Source organism: Electrophorus electricus, chromosome 6 (genome assembly GCF_041902795.1).
Source record: "Electrophorus electricus isolate QZ-2024a chromosome 6, ASM4190279v1, whole genome shotgun sequence".
Lineage (NCBI taxonomy): Eukaryota > Metazoa > Chordata > Actinopteri > Gymnotiformes > Gymnotidae > Electrophorus > Electrophorus electricus.
In genome coordinates, this window is record NC_137502.1 from 25,496,533 (window position 1) to 25,512,527 (window position 15,995).

General features: G+C 39.5%; 2 protein-coding genes and 1 long non-coding RNA gene across 4 annotated transcripts; 1 reads left to right on the forward strand and 2 right to left on the reverse strand.

Annotated features, from left to right (window-relative positions):
• Nucleotides 1-1,992: 1,992 nt before the first annotated feature.
• LOC118241214 (extracellular calcium-sensing receptor-like) lies at nt 1,993-6,062 on the reverse strand. The gene is made up of 6 exons (XM_035525421.1): nt 5,827-6,062; nt 5,304-5,604; nt 4,262-5,047; nt 3,752-3,976; nt 3,394-3,517; nt 1,993-2,897 (listed from the first exon to the last, which is right to left on the reverse strand). The coding sequence occupies exons 1-6, from the start codon at nt 6,060-6,062 to the stop codon at nt 1,993-1,995; spliced, it is 2,577 nt and encodes an 858-aa protein (XP_035381314.1).
• A 3,952-nt stretch (nt 6,063-10,014) lies between these two features.
• On the reverse strand, nt 10,015-15,377 carry LOC113568291 (extracellular calcium-sensing receptor-like). Its single transcript, XM_026996473.3, has 6 exons — nt 14,356-15,377; nt 13,862-14,156; nt 12,888-13,673; nt 12,359-12,583; nt 11,965-12,088; nt 10,015-11,535 (listed from the first exon to the last, which is right to left on the reverse strand). The coding sequence occupies exons 1-6, from the start codon at nt 14,589-14,591 to the stop codon at nt 10,631-10,633; spliced, it is 2,571 nt and encodes an 856-aa protein (XP_026852274.3). The 5' UTR covers nt 14,592-15,377; the 3' UTR covers nt 10,015-10,630.
• Nucleotides 13,799-15,436, forward strand: LOC118241260 (uncharacterized). 2 transcript variants are annotated; one of them, XR_004775942.2, is made up of 3 exons: nt 13,799-13,938; nt 14,038-14,182; nt 15,392-15,436. It is a non-coding gene; the product is annotated as an uncharacterized LOC118241260 (long non-coding RNA). The 2 variants fall into 2 exon arrangements; XR_014124213.1 differs by lacking the exon at nt 15,392-15,436 and adding an exon at nt 14,350-14,486.
• Nucleotides 15,437-15,995: the final 559 nt, after the last annotated feature.

A 15,995-nucleotide genomic window follows, 5' to 3' on the forward strand; every position in this document is an offset into this window, starting at 1 on the left:
CTAGGAAGTACATTTGACCAGATTGAGAATTCAGAGATCCTAGTTCTATGATGGAGTAAAAACATGATTGGCAATTTCAATTTACATTTAAAATGTGAGTTATTTGTTAAAAAAAAAAAAACACTTTCTCAGCGATATGACTTAGAACAGGAAAATTTGAGGCTGCAGGTATTTCATATATAAGCTTACATAGTTCTTTTTTAAAGTAACTTAATAGCAGCTGTTTTTAAATATTTTGTACTTGTCAATGAACTACCCATGCGATGCTGGTTAAACTTTTATTGGGACAGTTAAATAGCATGAAGGGATTTTCGGTTCGTGGGTTCGCTCCTACTAGTTAACAGCTCTCATTAACACTCTTCTATCTTTCTCTTAAAGGTTTTCTTTGCTATTGCCTCTGATTGTCATACTATAGGACTGGCTGATAAGCACATCAACCAATACTTTGACAATTTCCCCTTTAAGATATTGTTCTGTTTACAGAATAATTACACATCTCTCTAGGTTACTCCCTATAATTACATCTCTCTCATTCCCTAGAGAGGCTGAGACAAATAATGTGTGCTCTAAGGCAAGGGTGACTGACTTACAGCTGGTGGGCTGGAACCGGACCGATTCTATTCCTGCTGCCAAATTAATCTAATTTAAATATTATGCATCTTGTGGACTAAAATTGATTTGAAAGGTCTTGCACTATAAATGGAAAGACAGCTAGTCTTTGTTATTCCAAAAGAGGGGAAACAAGCAATGAACTCTAGGGCCAGGTTATAGGCTATTTTATTTCTCTTTGTGCATTGTATTTCTGCAAAGGAAACATTTTCTTCTTTTTTTTCCAGGACTTTCCATTGCTGGGTGACCCCCTCATCACATGAACCTTTGGTTTGATACCTGGAATTTTTTGGAACAGATGGACGTTCCTGGTGATGGCCTTACTGGCGCTTACTGGTTCCCACTGATCTTTATCTAAACAGGACAGATAGTCAGGGAGGACATACAAGTACTGCTGTTGTTAAAGCTGCCTACCAACCTGAGGGTGTGGTCTCTGCTGTGGCTTGCGTTCTTAAGGGTGTGGCCTCTGCTGTGCAGTGCCTTCCTGAGGGTGCTGTCTTCATTCCCTAACAAGCAGAGGGTGTTGATCCTGCAACCTGCCTGATAGAGGGTGCTGTCACCATACACTACCTCCTAGAGGGCACCGTCTCAACTCCATAACCACGTACGCTGCATGCTGTACCCTGGAGGGCTCGGTTTCTGAGACTCCCTGCTTGATGGAGGCCTCGCCCCTCCTGTGCCCTGTGCCATACCAACTTGTGGGTGCTGTTCTTGCACCCTGCCTCCTAGAGGGCAATGTTGGTGCATCCTGCAAACCCTATGGTGCAACCTCCACCACACCCCCTCATCTAGGACAGTGCTCATCACACCCTGCTCTCCTGGGGACACAGCAGAGGCCTGTTCCCTAGAGGATGTTGTATCTGAGACCTTCCTCGCAGGTAGGTGTCACCCCCACAGTGCCCAGAAATGACAAATCTTCACTGCAATGCCTAATAAGCAATACTCATTAAAATGCAGTAAAATCAGTTCTAATGATATTACAGAAACACCTCCTCAAATGCATATGTTCACATATATTTTACACCCAATCAAATTTTGAACATTTGTCAAGACATACAAACCTTTCTTGTTCATAGAAATATATAGATAAAAATCTGAGTAAATACGAGCTATTTCATATCTATCTATATAGAATAATAGTTAGAAAGAAACCTGTTTGAGGGTTTCAGAAGATTATCTTCAAATGTAGATATGAGGATTGTTGCCTGTTGCTGATCATATCATGTTCCATATACATACAAATTAACTCAAATAAATTTTATCTAAATGTATGTTGGTGAGGCTGATGCAATATGATACATGGAAGCCTAATCAGAACCCTTCAAATTTTATATAAAAGTGCTTAATTATGTATTTCCTATTTGAATGATAGTTTCAGAATGTTTAAGAGGGAACTTTAACTGTACAGTTTTTTTTGGTATTCTGCTCTGGCCTAAACACAATGATGAAACACTTGGGAGCAAAAATACAAATAATCAAACCAAAACTTGAGGCCAGAATAGCAAATATCTCCACAGCTACAGTGAATTTTCCAGGAGTACTGACATAAGCTGGAATAAAGGTGACCCAAACTGCGCAGAATATGAGCATGCTGAATGTTATGAATTTGGCTTCATTAAAGTTATCAGGCAACTTCCGTGCTAAAAAAGCCAAAATAAAACACAGAAGAGCAAGGAATCCTACATAACCCAGTATAGCCCAAAAACCTATAGCTGAACCTAAGCCACATTCCAAGATTATCTTTTCCTTGTAGTGCTTTAGATTTTTGAAGGGGAAAGGGGGTGATATTTTTAACCAAAGGACACAAATAAGGACCTGTATGAGAGTAAAGCAAAGGACAATGAGCCTCTGCTGTGGAGGCCCAAACCATTTCATGACATTACTGCCTGGAAGTGTAGCCCTGAAGGCCATTAACACCACTATTGTTTTCCCCAGAACACAAGAGATGCAGAGGACGAAGGTGATCCCAAACGCTGTGTGGCGCAGCATACAGGACCACTCAGAGGGCCGACCAATGAAAGTAAGTGAACAAAGGAAACACAGAGTCAGAGAGAAAAGCAGCAGGAAACTCAGCTCTGAGTTGTTGGCTCGGACGATGGGAGAGGCCCTGTTGTTGTAGAAGACCAGAGTAACACACAGAGCCATGAAGGCCCCAGTGATGGAGAACACTGTCAGAATGATGGCTAGAGTGTCATCCCAGGACAGGAACTCAACAGGCTTGGGGAGGCAGCTGTCTTGTTTGGTATTGGGCCAAAATTCAGGGGGACATTTTGCACAGTCCAAAGAATCTAAAAGATCAGAAATGCAAAGTCAGAATGCTTTTAAAGAGAAAAGTCTAAACAAGGTCTCTTGTTATTTCATATATAGAGCACATTAAAGACGGAAACAATGACTACCACCATAGCTGTAGCCAAAAAGTACTGTGTCTCTGACTATGATTTCACTATGCAGTGCTGGCCACAAAAATGTCTTTCAATTCTTGTGTCTTGCCTTCTCTCAAGGTTTGCTGTTTATGCAATCCCCTTGACAATAGTCCTTGACAGTTCTGTGCTTGCTTTATTTGTGAAGGGACCAGAATTAGATTTCTGATGTCTGTGTCAAATATTAAATTGAATTAAAAGCTTATAAGAGGATTCAAAAAGAGCAATCTTCAAGTATTAATAGTTCCTTGTGTTGTCTTTATATAACCTGTTGAGTTTTATAACACTGGAAAAGGCTGCTTTACTGTGCATGTAAGTGTTGTCTGTTGCATCGAACATATGATGTAGATAACTGATAGAAAACCTGTATTGTTACTGATCTCCTGTTCAGCACATGGTATACAGTCATAGCAGCAGACAGGCCTTCCCTTCTGCACAGCCTTCCTGGTGCCTGGAGGGCAGCTCTCACTGCACACAGACACTGGCACCTGGGAAAGACATTAGAGGAAAAATTCAAAAGAAATCATTGCCTTAAGGCTCTAATGCTGTGTAATTGAGTTTGTCTTTCTCACTGATTAATGAACCATGTAATTAACAAGTTTGCATGATTTAAATCAGTTGTGTGGTAGCAAGGAAAACACTAAAGAGTCAAGTGTTGTTGTTCTCCTGGCCTTTAGGTTGAGAACAACTGCTTTATAGTGCGTGAGTACAGGCTATAGTACCTCTGTCTGTCCTCCAAACCAGCTGACAGCACTGATGACTTTGAACTCCTGTCCTTTTGGTTTGGTTGTGTCATAGTAGCCCACTGTCACAAAATCTAATGTGCCATCTTCCTTAAACTGCAGGTTTATGAGCTCATAGACAGCTTCAGGATCTCCATTGGAATCAAAGTTGACCTGATAACCATTCTTTGTGGTGAAATTCACTCTTTTAAGATGGTTGTGTATCTGTAGTATTAGACACGACTTCATAAAAGGTCATGACAGTGTGACAGTGTTTTCTCTACAGACAATTCAGCCATACAATGTTTGAATACATGACTACAAATCATTTTAATCTTGCATCATATTTCTAATCATATAAATATTTATATTCATATAAATATTATACATGAGTCAATATATACATATAGATACAGTCAATACAATCAATGAATGCATGGTCATTTTAATGGACAGGCAAACGCCTGATTTTCATTCATAAATTAATTTTTTAACTGAGAAGATTTATACCTGCCACGGTGCGAATTTAATAGTCTTGTCGCACAGCGTTTCATTACAGATAACTCCGTGTATTGCATGCGCTATGGCATATGTAGCTTTATACACCAAGTTAGTGGTACGCAGCTGAGACGTGTCTGTGTATGGGTTCTGTAGCGCTCGGATGTCCTCACTGCCGTCACATTCCCGCAGAAACTCTGAGGAGCCTGTCCGCCCTTTTAGGCTACAGCTGAACGAGCTCTCCCAAAATTCTGTTAACAGGGGCGATTTCGAAACATTTTTTGGAGAGAGATCTAGTAGAAACTCCCGGAGACCAGGGATAACTGACCGGGGAAAACCAAATCCTAGTGCTCCAGCGCACATGTTAAACCTCAGAAAGTCTGGATGTATGATCCAAGATTGACTGGCTATCCACTGAATCGAAGGCGGTTGTTGCCGTGACAGTTCCTCAATGATAAATTTCATGTCAGGTGCGTGAAGAAACGCTACTATTACTCGAGCCGTTGATCTGCGGATGATGCCAGCTAGTCTCTCCAGTTTACTGCGCGGTTGTGTCCTTATGTAGGCCTCGGAGTACTCCACACAGATCCCTTCCTCCTGCGCAGCCTTTAGGAACGCTGCCATTCCAATATTTCCGTAGTCCGTGTCGCTGCGCACTGCTCCAATCCATGTCCAACCGAAATACTTAACCATTTTTGCCAGTGCGGTAGCTTGGTACTGGTCACTAGGTACCGTCCTCAAGAAGTTTGGATACTGACTCTTATCGCTCAGACACGCGCAAGTTGCAGAATGACTCACCTGTAATTCGGTAAGGGGAAGAAATGATTAAAAAAAGGAGTAGTTTGTTTCAGTTCCTTTTCAGGTACACTATTTGTTTTGTTAGCGGTTTGTTTTTTAAATTGTTACATTACTCATGTATAACGCATTAGCGTACATATCTTACATTTGACAGGACTATTGCAAGTTCGGAGTAAATGATTAGGCTATTCATAAACAATTTAACTCTCAAAAACATCAATATTCTGATTGCAATATTCTGACTCTTATAGCTCACCTGTGGAATTCTAAAAGGACCGAGCGTTCTGGCCATGCTAATTGACGCAGAGGAAGTAGAATCTCCTACAACAGCAGGTACAGTGGCGGCTGCCAATTTTGAACAAGAACCCGTGTCGTTGAAAACGGGGTCCAAGCCGTTTTCACACTGTAAAGCAATTTTACTTGCCATTTGCACGTCAGAGCACGAGTCATATATCTGGTAGCCTAATGTGATGCCCGGCAGGAGATCGGTTCTGTTGTTGATCTCGTGGATGGTGAATTCCATGGCACGAGCGAAGCGCAGTTGTCTGAAGTCCATGCTGCGTGGATACAGTAAGACAAATAAAAAAGTAGGCAATAATATAATTGCTTTTGGCAGTAACACAATAACACAAAGTATTATATTCACATGTCGGTAAAGCAATGCATAGCATAAATCTACAAAATAGCAGAAAACATGTTTGATCCTAATTATAATTTCTCAGTCATTCTAACAAAATACCCTGCTGACTCTGCTGCCCACTCCAATCTCACAGACAGACCTCCCAGAGCACTGTAGCTGTGGTGGCAGCCTGCTGTAGGTGTTCTCTCCTGAGTTTGTGTAGGAATGAATTGCAACAATCCCTCCAATTATAAAATCCCCATTCATAGCAAACTCAGGTATCTGAGGTTCAGCCCAAAGCCTGCAGCTGACTGGTTTTGCTTTATATTGTGCAGGGCTAAACACAGTCATCCACAGCACTGACACAAATGACACCAGACTTGAAGTGATCTGCATGGTAGGCTTGGTGCCTCCTAGCACTCTGAATGTGTGGACGGCTGCTTTACAGGGGTTTAAATATCTGCCATGCAGTGAAAACCTGTCTAAATATGGGTGTGATTTGGATACAGGAATAGTGGGTGTGATCGTGTATTCATTGTTAATCTTAATGGTGCCTGTAAGTTTGATTTCTATATCACTGGTTTATAGTTTAGTCTGAGTTCAGCAAATATAAGGATTTTGATCTGCAGTAACCACTGTCTTCCTGCCAAGAACAAGAAAATACCCAATACTGATGGTAGAGCTGTCAACACGCATTGAGTTAATTTAAAAGCATTAATTTTTGTTTTACATAAATCTTCTAAATGTGATCTAAATTCAGTAGTTACCTTTGTTTTAAATTCCATTAGTTACTTTTCTCTATTTTATCACATCATATATTTGAGGCTGTGTAGCTAATCTATAATTTTCAATAAGATATTTTGTCAATGCAAAGTCACTCGCTACACTACCTTCCTATTTCTCTGCTATAGGAAGTTGTGCATGAAGATAAAAAGTAATGCAAGGAAGGTTTATTTATATGCCACATGTCATACACAAGGCAATTCAAAGTGACAAGACAATTTATGTAAATAAAAAATGTTTTAATAGATACAGTAGAATCAAACAAAAAACATGTAACGCATGGAGGCAAAGCAGGCTGCAGGGATGAGTCACGTAAAACAGAAACAAACGTTTTATTAATACATATAACACATATCCGTAGCTACGTGTTATATGTTATAGCTAACGACACACAACAGGGAGCTGGTGTGGAACACGGACAAAATATATATATATATATATATATATATATATATATATATATATATATATATATATATATATATATATATATATATATATACACACACACACACACACACACACACATATACATACACACACACACACACACGGGGGGGAGACGTTTGGGAGGAGGGCCCGTACCGTGACAAAGTAGATTAATAGACAAATTAAATGTTCAATACTAAAATAAGGTGTTGCAGAAATAACATGTGAATCCTAGGCATAAGGCAATAGAAGTGTTTACATCTGGATCTAAAAATATATGCATTTTGGCACTTCTAAATTCTTATGCAATTTAGTTCTAATTGTAGTCTTAGACCATTTTGCCATGTTTAGTTGTAATTCTGGTCTTTATGAGTATCTTGGCCTATATACCTACATCCAAATATCTAACACATCTTCTGGGTTTATATTCTTTACATACAGTGATAGTCATTTAGTGATTTTTAGACTAGTAAGTCTTGTAAATCTGTTCTATATCTTATTTGAAGCCAGTGAGTTGACACTGGCTTCCAGTAAGATATACATTTTAGAAGTGGAACAGTGTGGTCTGTTTTTGTTCAACTCTGCTGTGTATGGATATTATGCCTAAGCTTTTGATTTTTAATATGTGTAAGATGATAGAATGCTGTTTGGCTGACTGTTTTGTTAGGGCTACTAAAGGTGATATCTTGGTGTATTTGAGGAAGGAGGGGGCCTCCATACCATGCCATCAGTGCCCTGCTCACTACCTTGTTCAAGTGTAAGCCACATGTGCTGTATTGAAATCCCCTGGCCGAAGAGGTGTTCAGTGCTCTTAAGTCTGCCTTTGCTGGTGCCCTTGTGTTGAAGCACCCTGACTTTGAGGAGACCTTTGTGGTGGAGATGGATGCCTTGAAGGTAGGAGTTGGGGCTGTTCTCTCCCAATGCCTGGGTTCTCCACATAAGTTACATGCAGTGGCTTTCCTGCCATCAAGTTGGTACAGGAGCAGTAGTTTCACTGGTTGGAGGCTGCCAGGTACCCCTTTTGGTGTTTACTGAGACTAAACACCTCTCTTCCAGACTGGCTGGTCCCTGTTTTTCAACCAGTACTAATTCCAGATTACCTTCAAGCCAGGCTATAAGAATGGTAAGGGTGATGCCCTTTCCATGATTTATGACCCGGATCAGGCTTCTTTCGCTTCTGACCCTTCCCCAATACTTCCCCCAAGTGTTTGATAGATGCCATCCAGTGGAACTTTGATGTAGAAATGAGGTATACACTCCATAACACTGATATTCCCACTTCTTGTCCTGAGGGGATGTTGTATGTACTACCTGCTTTTTGAAATGTATTACCTGCGCCCAGATAGAACACTCTCAACTGGTCGCCCTGGGGATGTCATGACTGTGCAGCTTATATCCCATAGGTACTGGTGGAAGCCCATGCTAAAAGATATACATATATTTGTCACCTGCTGTCCTGATTGTACCCAGTCCAAAACTCCCTGCAATCTACCAGCAAGCTGGTTTCTCTATCTATATCCAAGTCACCCTGGTCCCACATTGCAGTGGACTTTGTCACAGACTTATCCCAGTCCTATAGAAACCTCACTATTCTCATGGGTGTTGACCAGTTCTCCAAAGTGGTGATGTTTGTTCTGTTTGGAGGTTTGTTTCAACAGGTGTTCCAAGTTATATTGTATTCTAGACGTTATTCTGTCTCACAGAAAATCACAGTTCACCTCACAGGCTTGGCACTCCTTTAGGGAGAGGTTGGGGTAAACATTAGCCTGACCTCTGTTTACCATCCCCAGAGTACCAGCCGGCTGAGAGGACCAATCAGGAACTAGGTAAATTCCTCGCAGTCTGCTGTAGGAACCAGGAGACTGAGTGGTCACATTTGCTCTTGTGGGCAGAGATGGTGCAAGAAAACAATGTTTTCAAGTGATTTTAGCATGTGGCTTTAACATGGAAATAATAGACTAAACATTTAACAATCTGATTTGTCACTTCATGTCAGTTTCATTTCTTATTTCCATGAAGCTCTGAAATTCTTGACTATTTCATCTCTTATCTCCTGCATTGCTCTGCTGCTGCTCCCAGTCCCCAGCTGCTGTTTTTCTCTATACAAAATGATTGGTAGGCAGAACAGAAAAGGCTTTGCTCAAGTGCAATGAAAAATGCAGCATTGCAGTACAATATTGACAGTGGTTGTGTTCACATCTGGTTATAGGCCAGAGCTCATTTCCAAAAAGAAATTATTTGAAACACTGACAGATCCAGGGGTAGGGCTACAGCATAATTTGCCCCCGAGCTGCCCCTGTCCTGTCACATTTAGCTTCAGAACACTTAATTGTCTAAATTTTGGTTTGAAAATGCCACATTCATTTAATCACAGATTCCATGTTAAACATGTCTTCTATATTGAGACCAGCTGCAGTGTGCACACATAGAGCCACTGGGGTGGCATGACTGGCCCATAGTACAGTTTTTATCAACTAAAAAAAAAAAATCATCATAAATTACAAATGACAAACATTAACTAATGCTACAATGGACATTTACCTACTAAATGTTTATCTAACATTAGGAAACTAGCAGAGTTTGGCCTTTAAGATACAAAACTAGAATGCTTAAGTTCATTAGCTATCTAGCTAGATTTATTAGGAGGTAACTTTAGCTGGCATAACACATTTAACTACATATTAAGACACAACGGTGTGCAATTTTGTTGTTGCGTTTCAGCAACTAATATTTAATAAGAGGAGGATTTATATCGAGTATAAATTGCTATTACATGACATGTGTTGTGTGTTTGAAAAACAATCAAGTTAGCTAACATTATCCAGCTATCAAACCCTGGCAAAGGGTTTTATTAATTAAGATTAACATTATTGAGGGAAGTAAACATTTAGTCATTTTCATTAGTGTATTTGGCGTTGGTGATGTACCATATTAGCGACAGAAAGCATGCAAAAACAGGGGCAGGTGGATATTAGAATCCTTTTGCTAAAGGAAGGCCTAGCTAGCCAGTTAGTGCGGGCAGTCAGGGCCAGTCTGAGAATAGGGAGAGAGCATCAGAGTGTCATGATGAAGAATGCAGAGGTCTAGAGCAGGGAAGCTCCAATCTTCAAAATAAACTTCTCATGAATAGCATTCTTATCAAGTTTAATTGGAATCAGAATGTGTGTTCATATCATATGAACTATATAAATCGCATAAAATATTTAACTTAATAACCAAAACAAGCATTTTGTGAAACAAAGTGCTAGACACAGAAATCAAAACCACTATTTAACCTTCATTATGTTGTATAATAAGCAATGGGTGATCATAAAAAATATGATGAAATCAGGTATAGTAAAATTACAGACAAACCTCATCAAACTAATATACACACACATATATATATTATTAGGTACACATATATTATACATCCAATTTAAATATTGACTGTTCATTAAAGCATACCCATGTACTGGTCATAGAACGATTTACAGATAAAGAATACCCGAGTACATATGAAATATAGATTGAATACTAATAACTAAAGAGCAATATATTTGAGGTTTTCAAAATAATATCTACAAATCCAGTGATATCAAGTGTATTGCATGTTGCTGATAATATACCTTTCCATACAAATAAATGCAGTTTAATTTAAATGTATATTAGTGAGGATGATGCAATATGAGTATTAGAAGTCTAATCATAACCCTGGATGTTTTCTCTAAAGTGCTTAATTATGCCTTTCCTATTTGAGTAAGAATCTCTGTTTAAGAGAGTACTTTACCTGTAATGTGTTTCTTGGTGTTCTGCTCTGGCCTAAACACAATTATGAAACACTTCGGAGCAAAAATGCAAATAATCAAACCAAAGCTTGAGGCCAAAATAGCAAATATTTCCACAGCTACAGTGAATTTTCCAGGAGAGCTGACATAAGATGGAATAAAGGTGATCCAAACCGCACAGAATATGAGCATGCTGAATGTGATGAATTTGGCTTCATTAAAGTTATCGGGCAACTTCCGTGCTAGAAAAGCCAAAATAAAACACAGAAAAGCCAAACATCCTATATAACCCAGCACAGCCCAAAAACCTATAACTGAACCTAAGTCACATTCCAAGATTATCTTTTCCTTGTAGTGCTTTAGATTTTTGAAGGGGAAAGGGGGTGATATTTTTAACCATAGGACACAAATAAGAACCTGTATGAGACTAAAGGAAAAGACAATGAGTCTCTGCTGTAGAGGCCCAAACCATTTCATGACATTACTGCCTGGAAGTGTAGCCTTGAAGGCCATTAACACAACTATTGTTTTCCCCAGAACACAAGAGATGCAGAGGACGAAGGTGATCCCAAATGCTGTGTGGCGCAGCATACAGGACCACTCAGAGGGTTGACCAATGAAAGTAAGTGAACAGAGGAAACACAGAGTCAGAGAGAAGAGCAGCAAGAAGCTCAGCTCTGAGTTGTTGGCTCGGACGATGGGAGATGCCCTGTGTCTGTAGAAGACAACAATAACACACACAGCCATGAAGGCCCCAGTGATGGAGAACACTGTCAGAATGATGGCTAGAGTGTCGTCCCATGACAGGAACTCCACAGGCTTGGGGAGGCAGCCGTCTTGTTTCATGTTGGGCCAGAACTCAGCAGGGCAGCGTATACAATCCAAAGAGTCTAAAAGATCAGAATTGCTCAGTCAGAATGCTTTCATAGAAAAGTCTAAAATAAGGTCTCTTGTTATTTCTGTTGATATAGGTAACATTACAGTAACACATGGAAACAATGACTTTAATAGCGTTGTTGTCAGAAAGTATTATGTCTATGACTATGCAGTGCAGGCGACAGAAAAATATTGATTCCCTTTTTGAGTTTTGCCTTCTTTCAAGGTTTCTTGTAAATAAAATCTTAGGCATTTCCTCGACAATTATATGCTTGCCTTTCTCATTAGGGGGTTGGAAATCACTGTTTACAGTGTTGTTTAATGTCTAAATGAAGTATTAAAGAAATAAACTGAATTTAAAGTTGCTATTCAAAGTTGGAATATATATATATAATATTAGTTTTTATGTATATAAAAAAGTTTGTAGATAATTTATAGAAAACCTGTCTTGTTACTGATCTCTCCTTCTGCACATGGTATACAGTCAAAGCAGCAGATAGGCCTTCCCTTTTGCACAGCCTTTCTGGTGCCTGGAGGACAGCTCTCACTGCACACAGACTTTGGAACCTGGGAAAGACAGAGAAAAATGCAAAAAAAAACAAAAAAAAAAGAAGAAAATTAAAAATCCAATGTCTTGAAGCAATTATACTGTGTAATTCAGTTTGTCTTACTTATTATTATTTATTTAAAGAGTGAGTATCAATAATCAATAATCAACATACAATCAACAAGTCTGCATGAATTAAATCACTTGTGTGGGAGCAAGGAAACGTTTTACTTGCTTGGAGGTTGAAAACAACTACTTGGTGTATTTGTACATAGTGTGCTATACCGTACCTCAGTTTGTCCTCCCACCCAGCTGATAGCACTGCTCATTTTGAACTCCTGTCCTCTTGGTTTGGATGAGTCATAGTAGCCCACTGTGACAAAGTCTAAAGTTCCATCTTTCTTAAACTGCAAGTTTATGAGCTCATAGACAGCCTCAGGCTCTCCATTGGAATCAAATTTAACCTGATAACCATTCTTTGTGGTGAAGTTCGCTCTCTTAAGATGGTTGTATATCTGTAGTATTAAACACATGCATCAAATGTCATGAAAGGTTATGAGAGTGTAACAGTGTTTTCTTGAAAGACACTTAAGCCATGCAGTGTTTGAGTAAATGACTAAAAGTATCACTTTAATCTTGCAGCATATTTATATTCATATAAATTATATTCATATTTATATTGATAGAAATGATATCAGGATCAATATTCATACATAAGTACATAAATATATAGAATCAATAATTGTGATGTGTGATCATAAAGTGGTGACCTTGTTACACAAATTAAGATTTTAGTTTTTTGACACAGAAGAGTTTTACCTGCCACGGTGCGAATTTAATGGTCTGGTCGCACTGCGTTTCATTACAGATAACACTGTGGAGTGCATGCGCTATGGCATATGTAGCTTTATACACCAAGTTAGTGATGCGCAGCTGAGACGTGTCTGTGTATGGGTTCTGTAGCGCGCGGATATCCTCACTGCCGTTACATTCCCGCAGGAACTCTGAGGAGCCTGTCCGCCCTTTTAGGCTACAGCTGAACGAGCTCTCCCAAAATTCCGTTAACAGAGGCGATTCCAAGACTTGTTTTGGAGAGAGGTCTAACAGAAACTCACGGAGACCAGGGATAACTGATCGGGGGAAACCAAATCCTAGTGCTCCAGTGCATATGTTAAACCTTAGAAAGTCTGGATGTATGATCCACGATTCGCTGGCTATCCATTGAATCGGAGGCAGCGGTTGCTGTGCTAATTCCTCAATGATAAATTTCATGTCTCCGGCGTGAACAAACGCTACTATTACCCGTGCCGTTGATCTACGGATGACGTTTGCCACTCTTTCTAGTTTACGGCGCGGCTGTGTCCTTATGTAGGCCTCGGAGTACTCCACACAGATCCCCTCCTCCTGCGCAGCCTTTAGGAACGCTGCCATTCCGTAGTTTCCGTAGTCCGTGTCGCTGCGCACTGCCCCAATCCATGTCCAGCCGTAATACTTAACCATTTTTGCCAGTGCGGCGGCTTGGTGGTGGTCACTAGGCACCGTCCTAAGGAAGGCAGGAAACTGATGCTTATCGCTCAGGCAAGCGCAGGTTGCAGAATGACTCACCTGTGATTCGGTTAGTGGAGAAAATGATAAAAACGATATGAGTAGTTTGATTCAGTCGTCTTTCGCAGGCTACTTTTTTATTAGCGATAAATTATTGCTAATTATTGACTTAAGTTGTAGTAAATTATTAGGCTACTAAGAAACAATTTACGAAGGAAGAGCTTGGAATTTCCTGACTCATCGCTAACCTGTGGAATTCCAAAAGGACCGAGCGTTCTGGCTATGCTAATTGACGCGGAAGAAGTAGAATCTCCTACAGTAGCAGGTACAGTGGCCGATTTTAAACAGGAATTTGTGTCATTGAAAACGGGGTCTAAGCCGTTTTCAAATTGTAAAGCAATTTTGATTGCCATCTGTACGTCAGAACACGAGTCATGTATCCAGTAGCCTAATGTGATGCCCGGCAGAACGTCGGTTCTGTTGTTGATCTCAAGGATGGTGAACGCAAAGGCGCGGGCGAAGCGCAGCTGCCTGAAGTCCATGCTGTATGGATACAGTAATTTTAAAAAGTAAGAAACGTTTGGCATTAACAATATGTATTCTATTTACACGTCTTTAAAGCAGCACATAGCATACGTCTACAAAATAATAGAGAACGTTTTTGATCCTAATCATCATTTTTCAGTCATTCTAACAAAATACCCTGCTGACTCTGCTGCCCACTCCATCCTCACAGACAGACCTCCCAGAGCACTGTAGCTGTGGTGGCAGCCTGGTGTAGGTGTTCTCTCCTGAATTCGTGTAGTAATGAATGGTGAAAATCCCTCCAATTATAAAATCTCCATTCATAGAAAGCTCAGGTAGCCGAGGTTCAGCCCACAACCTGCAGGTGACTGGGTTTGCTTTACATCCTGCACGGCTGAACACAGTCATCCACAGCACTGATACAAATGACACCAGATTTGAAGTGATCTGCATGGTGGGCTTGGTGCCTCCCAGCACTTTGAAAGTCTGGATGGCTGCTTTACACTGGTTTAAATAGCCATGCTTTTATGAAGTGCTCTGTCAGTAAATGTGGGTGTGAACTGGATGGAATGTGGGCATGATTGTCTATTTATTGCTAATTGTAAAAGTGCTAGTATCTTTTATTTCTACTTACATATTTCTGTGATGAGAATACACAAACTCTCCTACAGGAAGTGATGCATGATGAAGGTAAAAATCAAAGCATGGAATGTTTATCTTGTATATCATACAGAAGGCAAATCAATGTCCTTTACAAATCAAAGAAATTGTAAGAGAAAATTGACACAAATATAAGAGAAAATGGAAACAAAAAATATTTAGAAAGTGAATTAAAATACAATGAAATAAATTAATTAAAAAGCTACAATAGAATACAAAAATAGATTCAAACTCAAATAAAATGGGTTTCCAGAAATAAACTCAATCTTAGTCACAAAGGAATTTAAATGTTTTTAATCTGGAACATATCTACATTTTGGGCACTTCTAAATTCATGTGGAAGTTGGCTACAGATATGTGTAGGATAAAAACTTAGACCATTTTACTGTTTACTTAGTAATTCTAGACTTTTCTGGTATCCTGGTCTATATCAATAGATGTAAGAGATCTACTGGGTTTATGTTTTTATAAATATTTTTCATTTAGTTATTTATAGTCTAGAAATAAACCTGTAATATCTGTTCTGTATCTTATTGGAAGCCAATATTGAGATTTTAAAAGTGGAATATTGTGCTCTGTCCTTTTTGGTCCAGGTTAAAACTCTTGCAACATCATTCTCAGTGAAGTAGTAATTCCAGGTAAGAGACAATTACAATGCACAGGTTTCTCTATGTTGGACATTAAGTCTTTGATACTAGCCAATTTTTAAGACAGTAGAAGGATGTTTTGGTGATTGTTTTGATGTATCTATTAAAGGTGAAAATCTTGGTTTAGCTGAAGGATGCCTTTTATTAGAACAGTCAAAATAGCATGAAAGAGTTTTTCTGCTTGCAGGTTCTATCCTACTAGTTAACAACTCTCATTAACATTATGTTATATATTTCTTTTAAAGGTTATCTTCACTGTTGCTTCCTGTTACACTACAGGATTGGTTCTTAAGCACATTAACCAATACTTTCACGATTCCCCCTTTAAAGCTGCAGTCCTTAAGATTATGAAAAGAGTGGACTTATCTTGAAAATTTGAATGAGTACAACTTCCTGGCCCCTCCAACTCCTTTTCTACTGTTGTTGGCAAAGAAGGGGTCTGCAGTTTTTTTCATTCATTGTGGTTGTTTATCCACCATTGCTTTTCAAAGATCCTGAAGCTGCTCACTGATTGCACTTGAGCAAGTGAGAGCATACACCTGCACTAGCA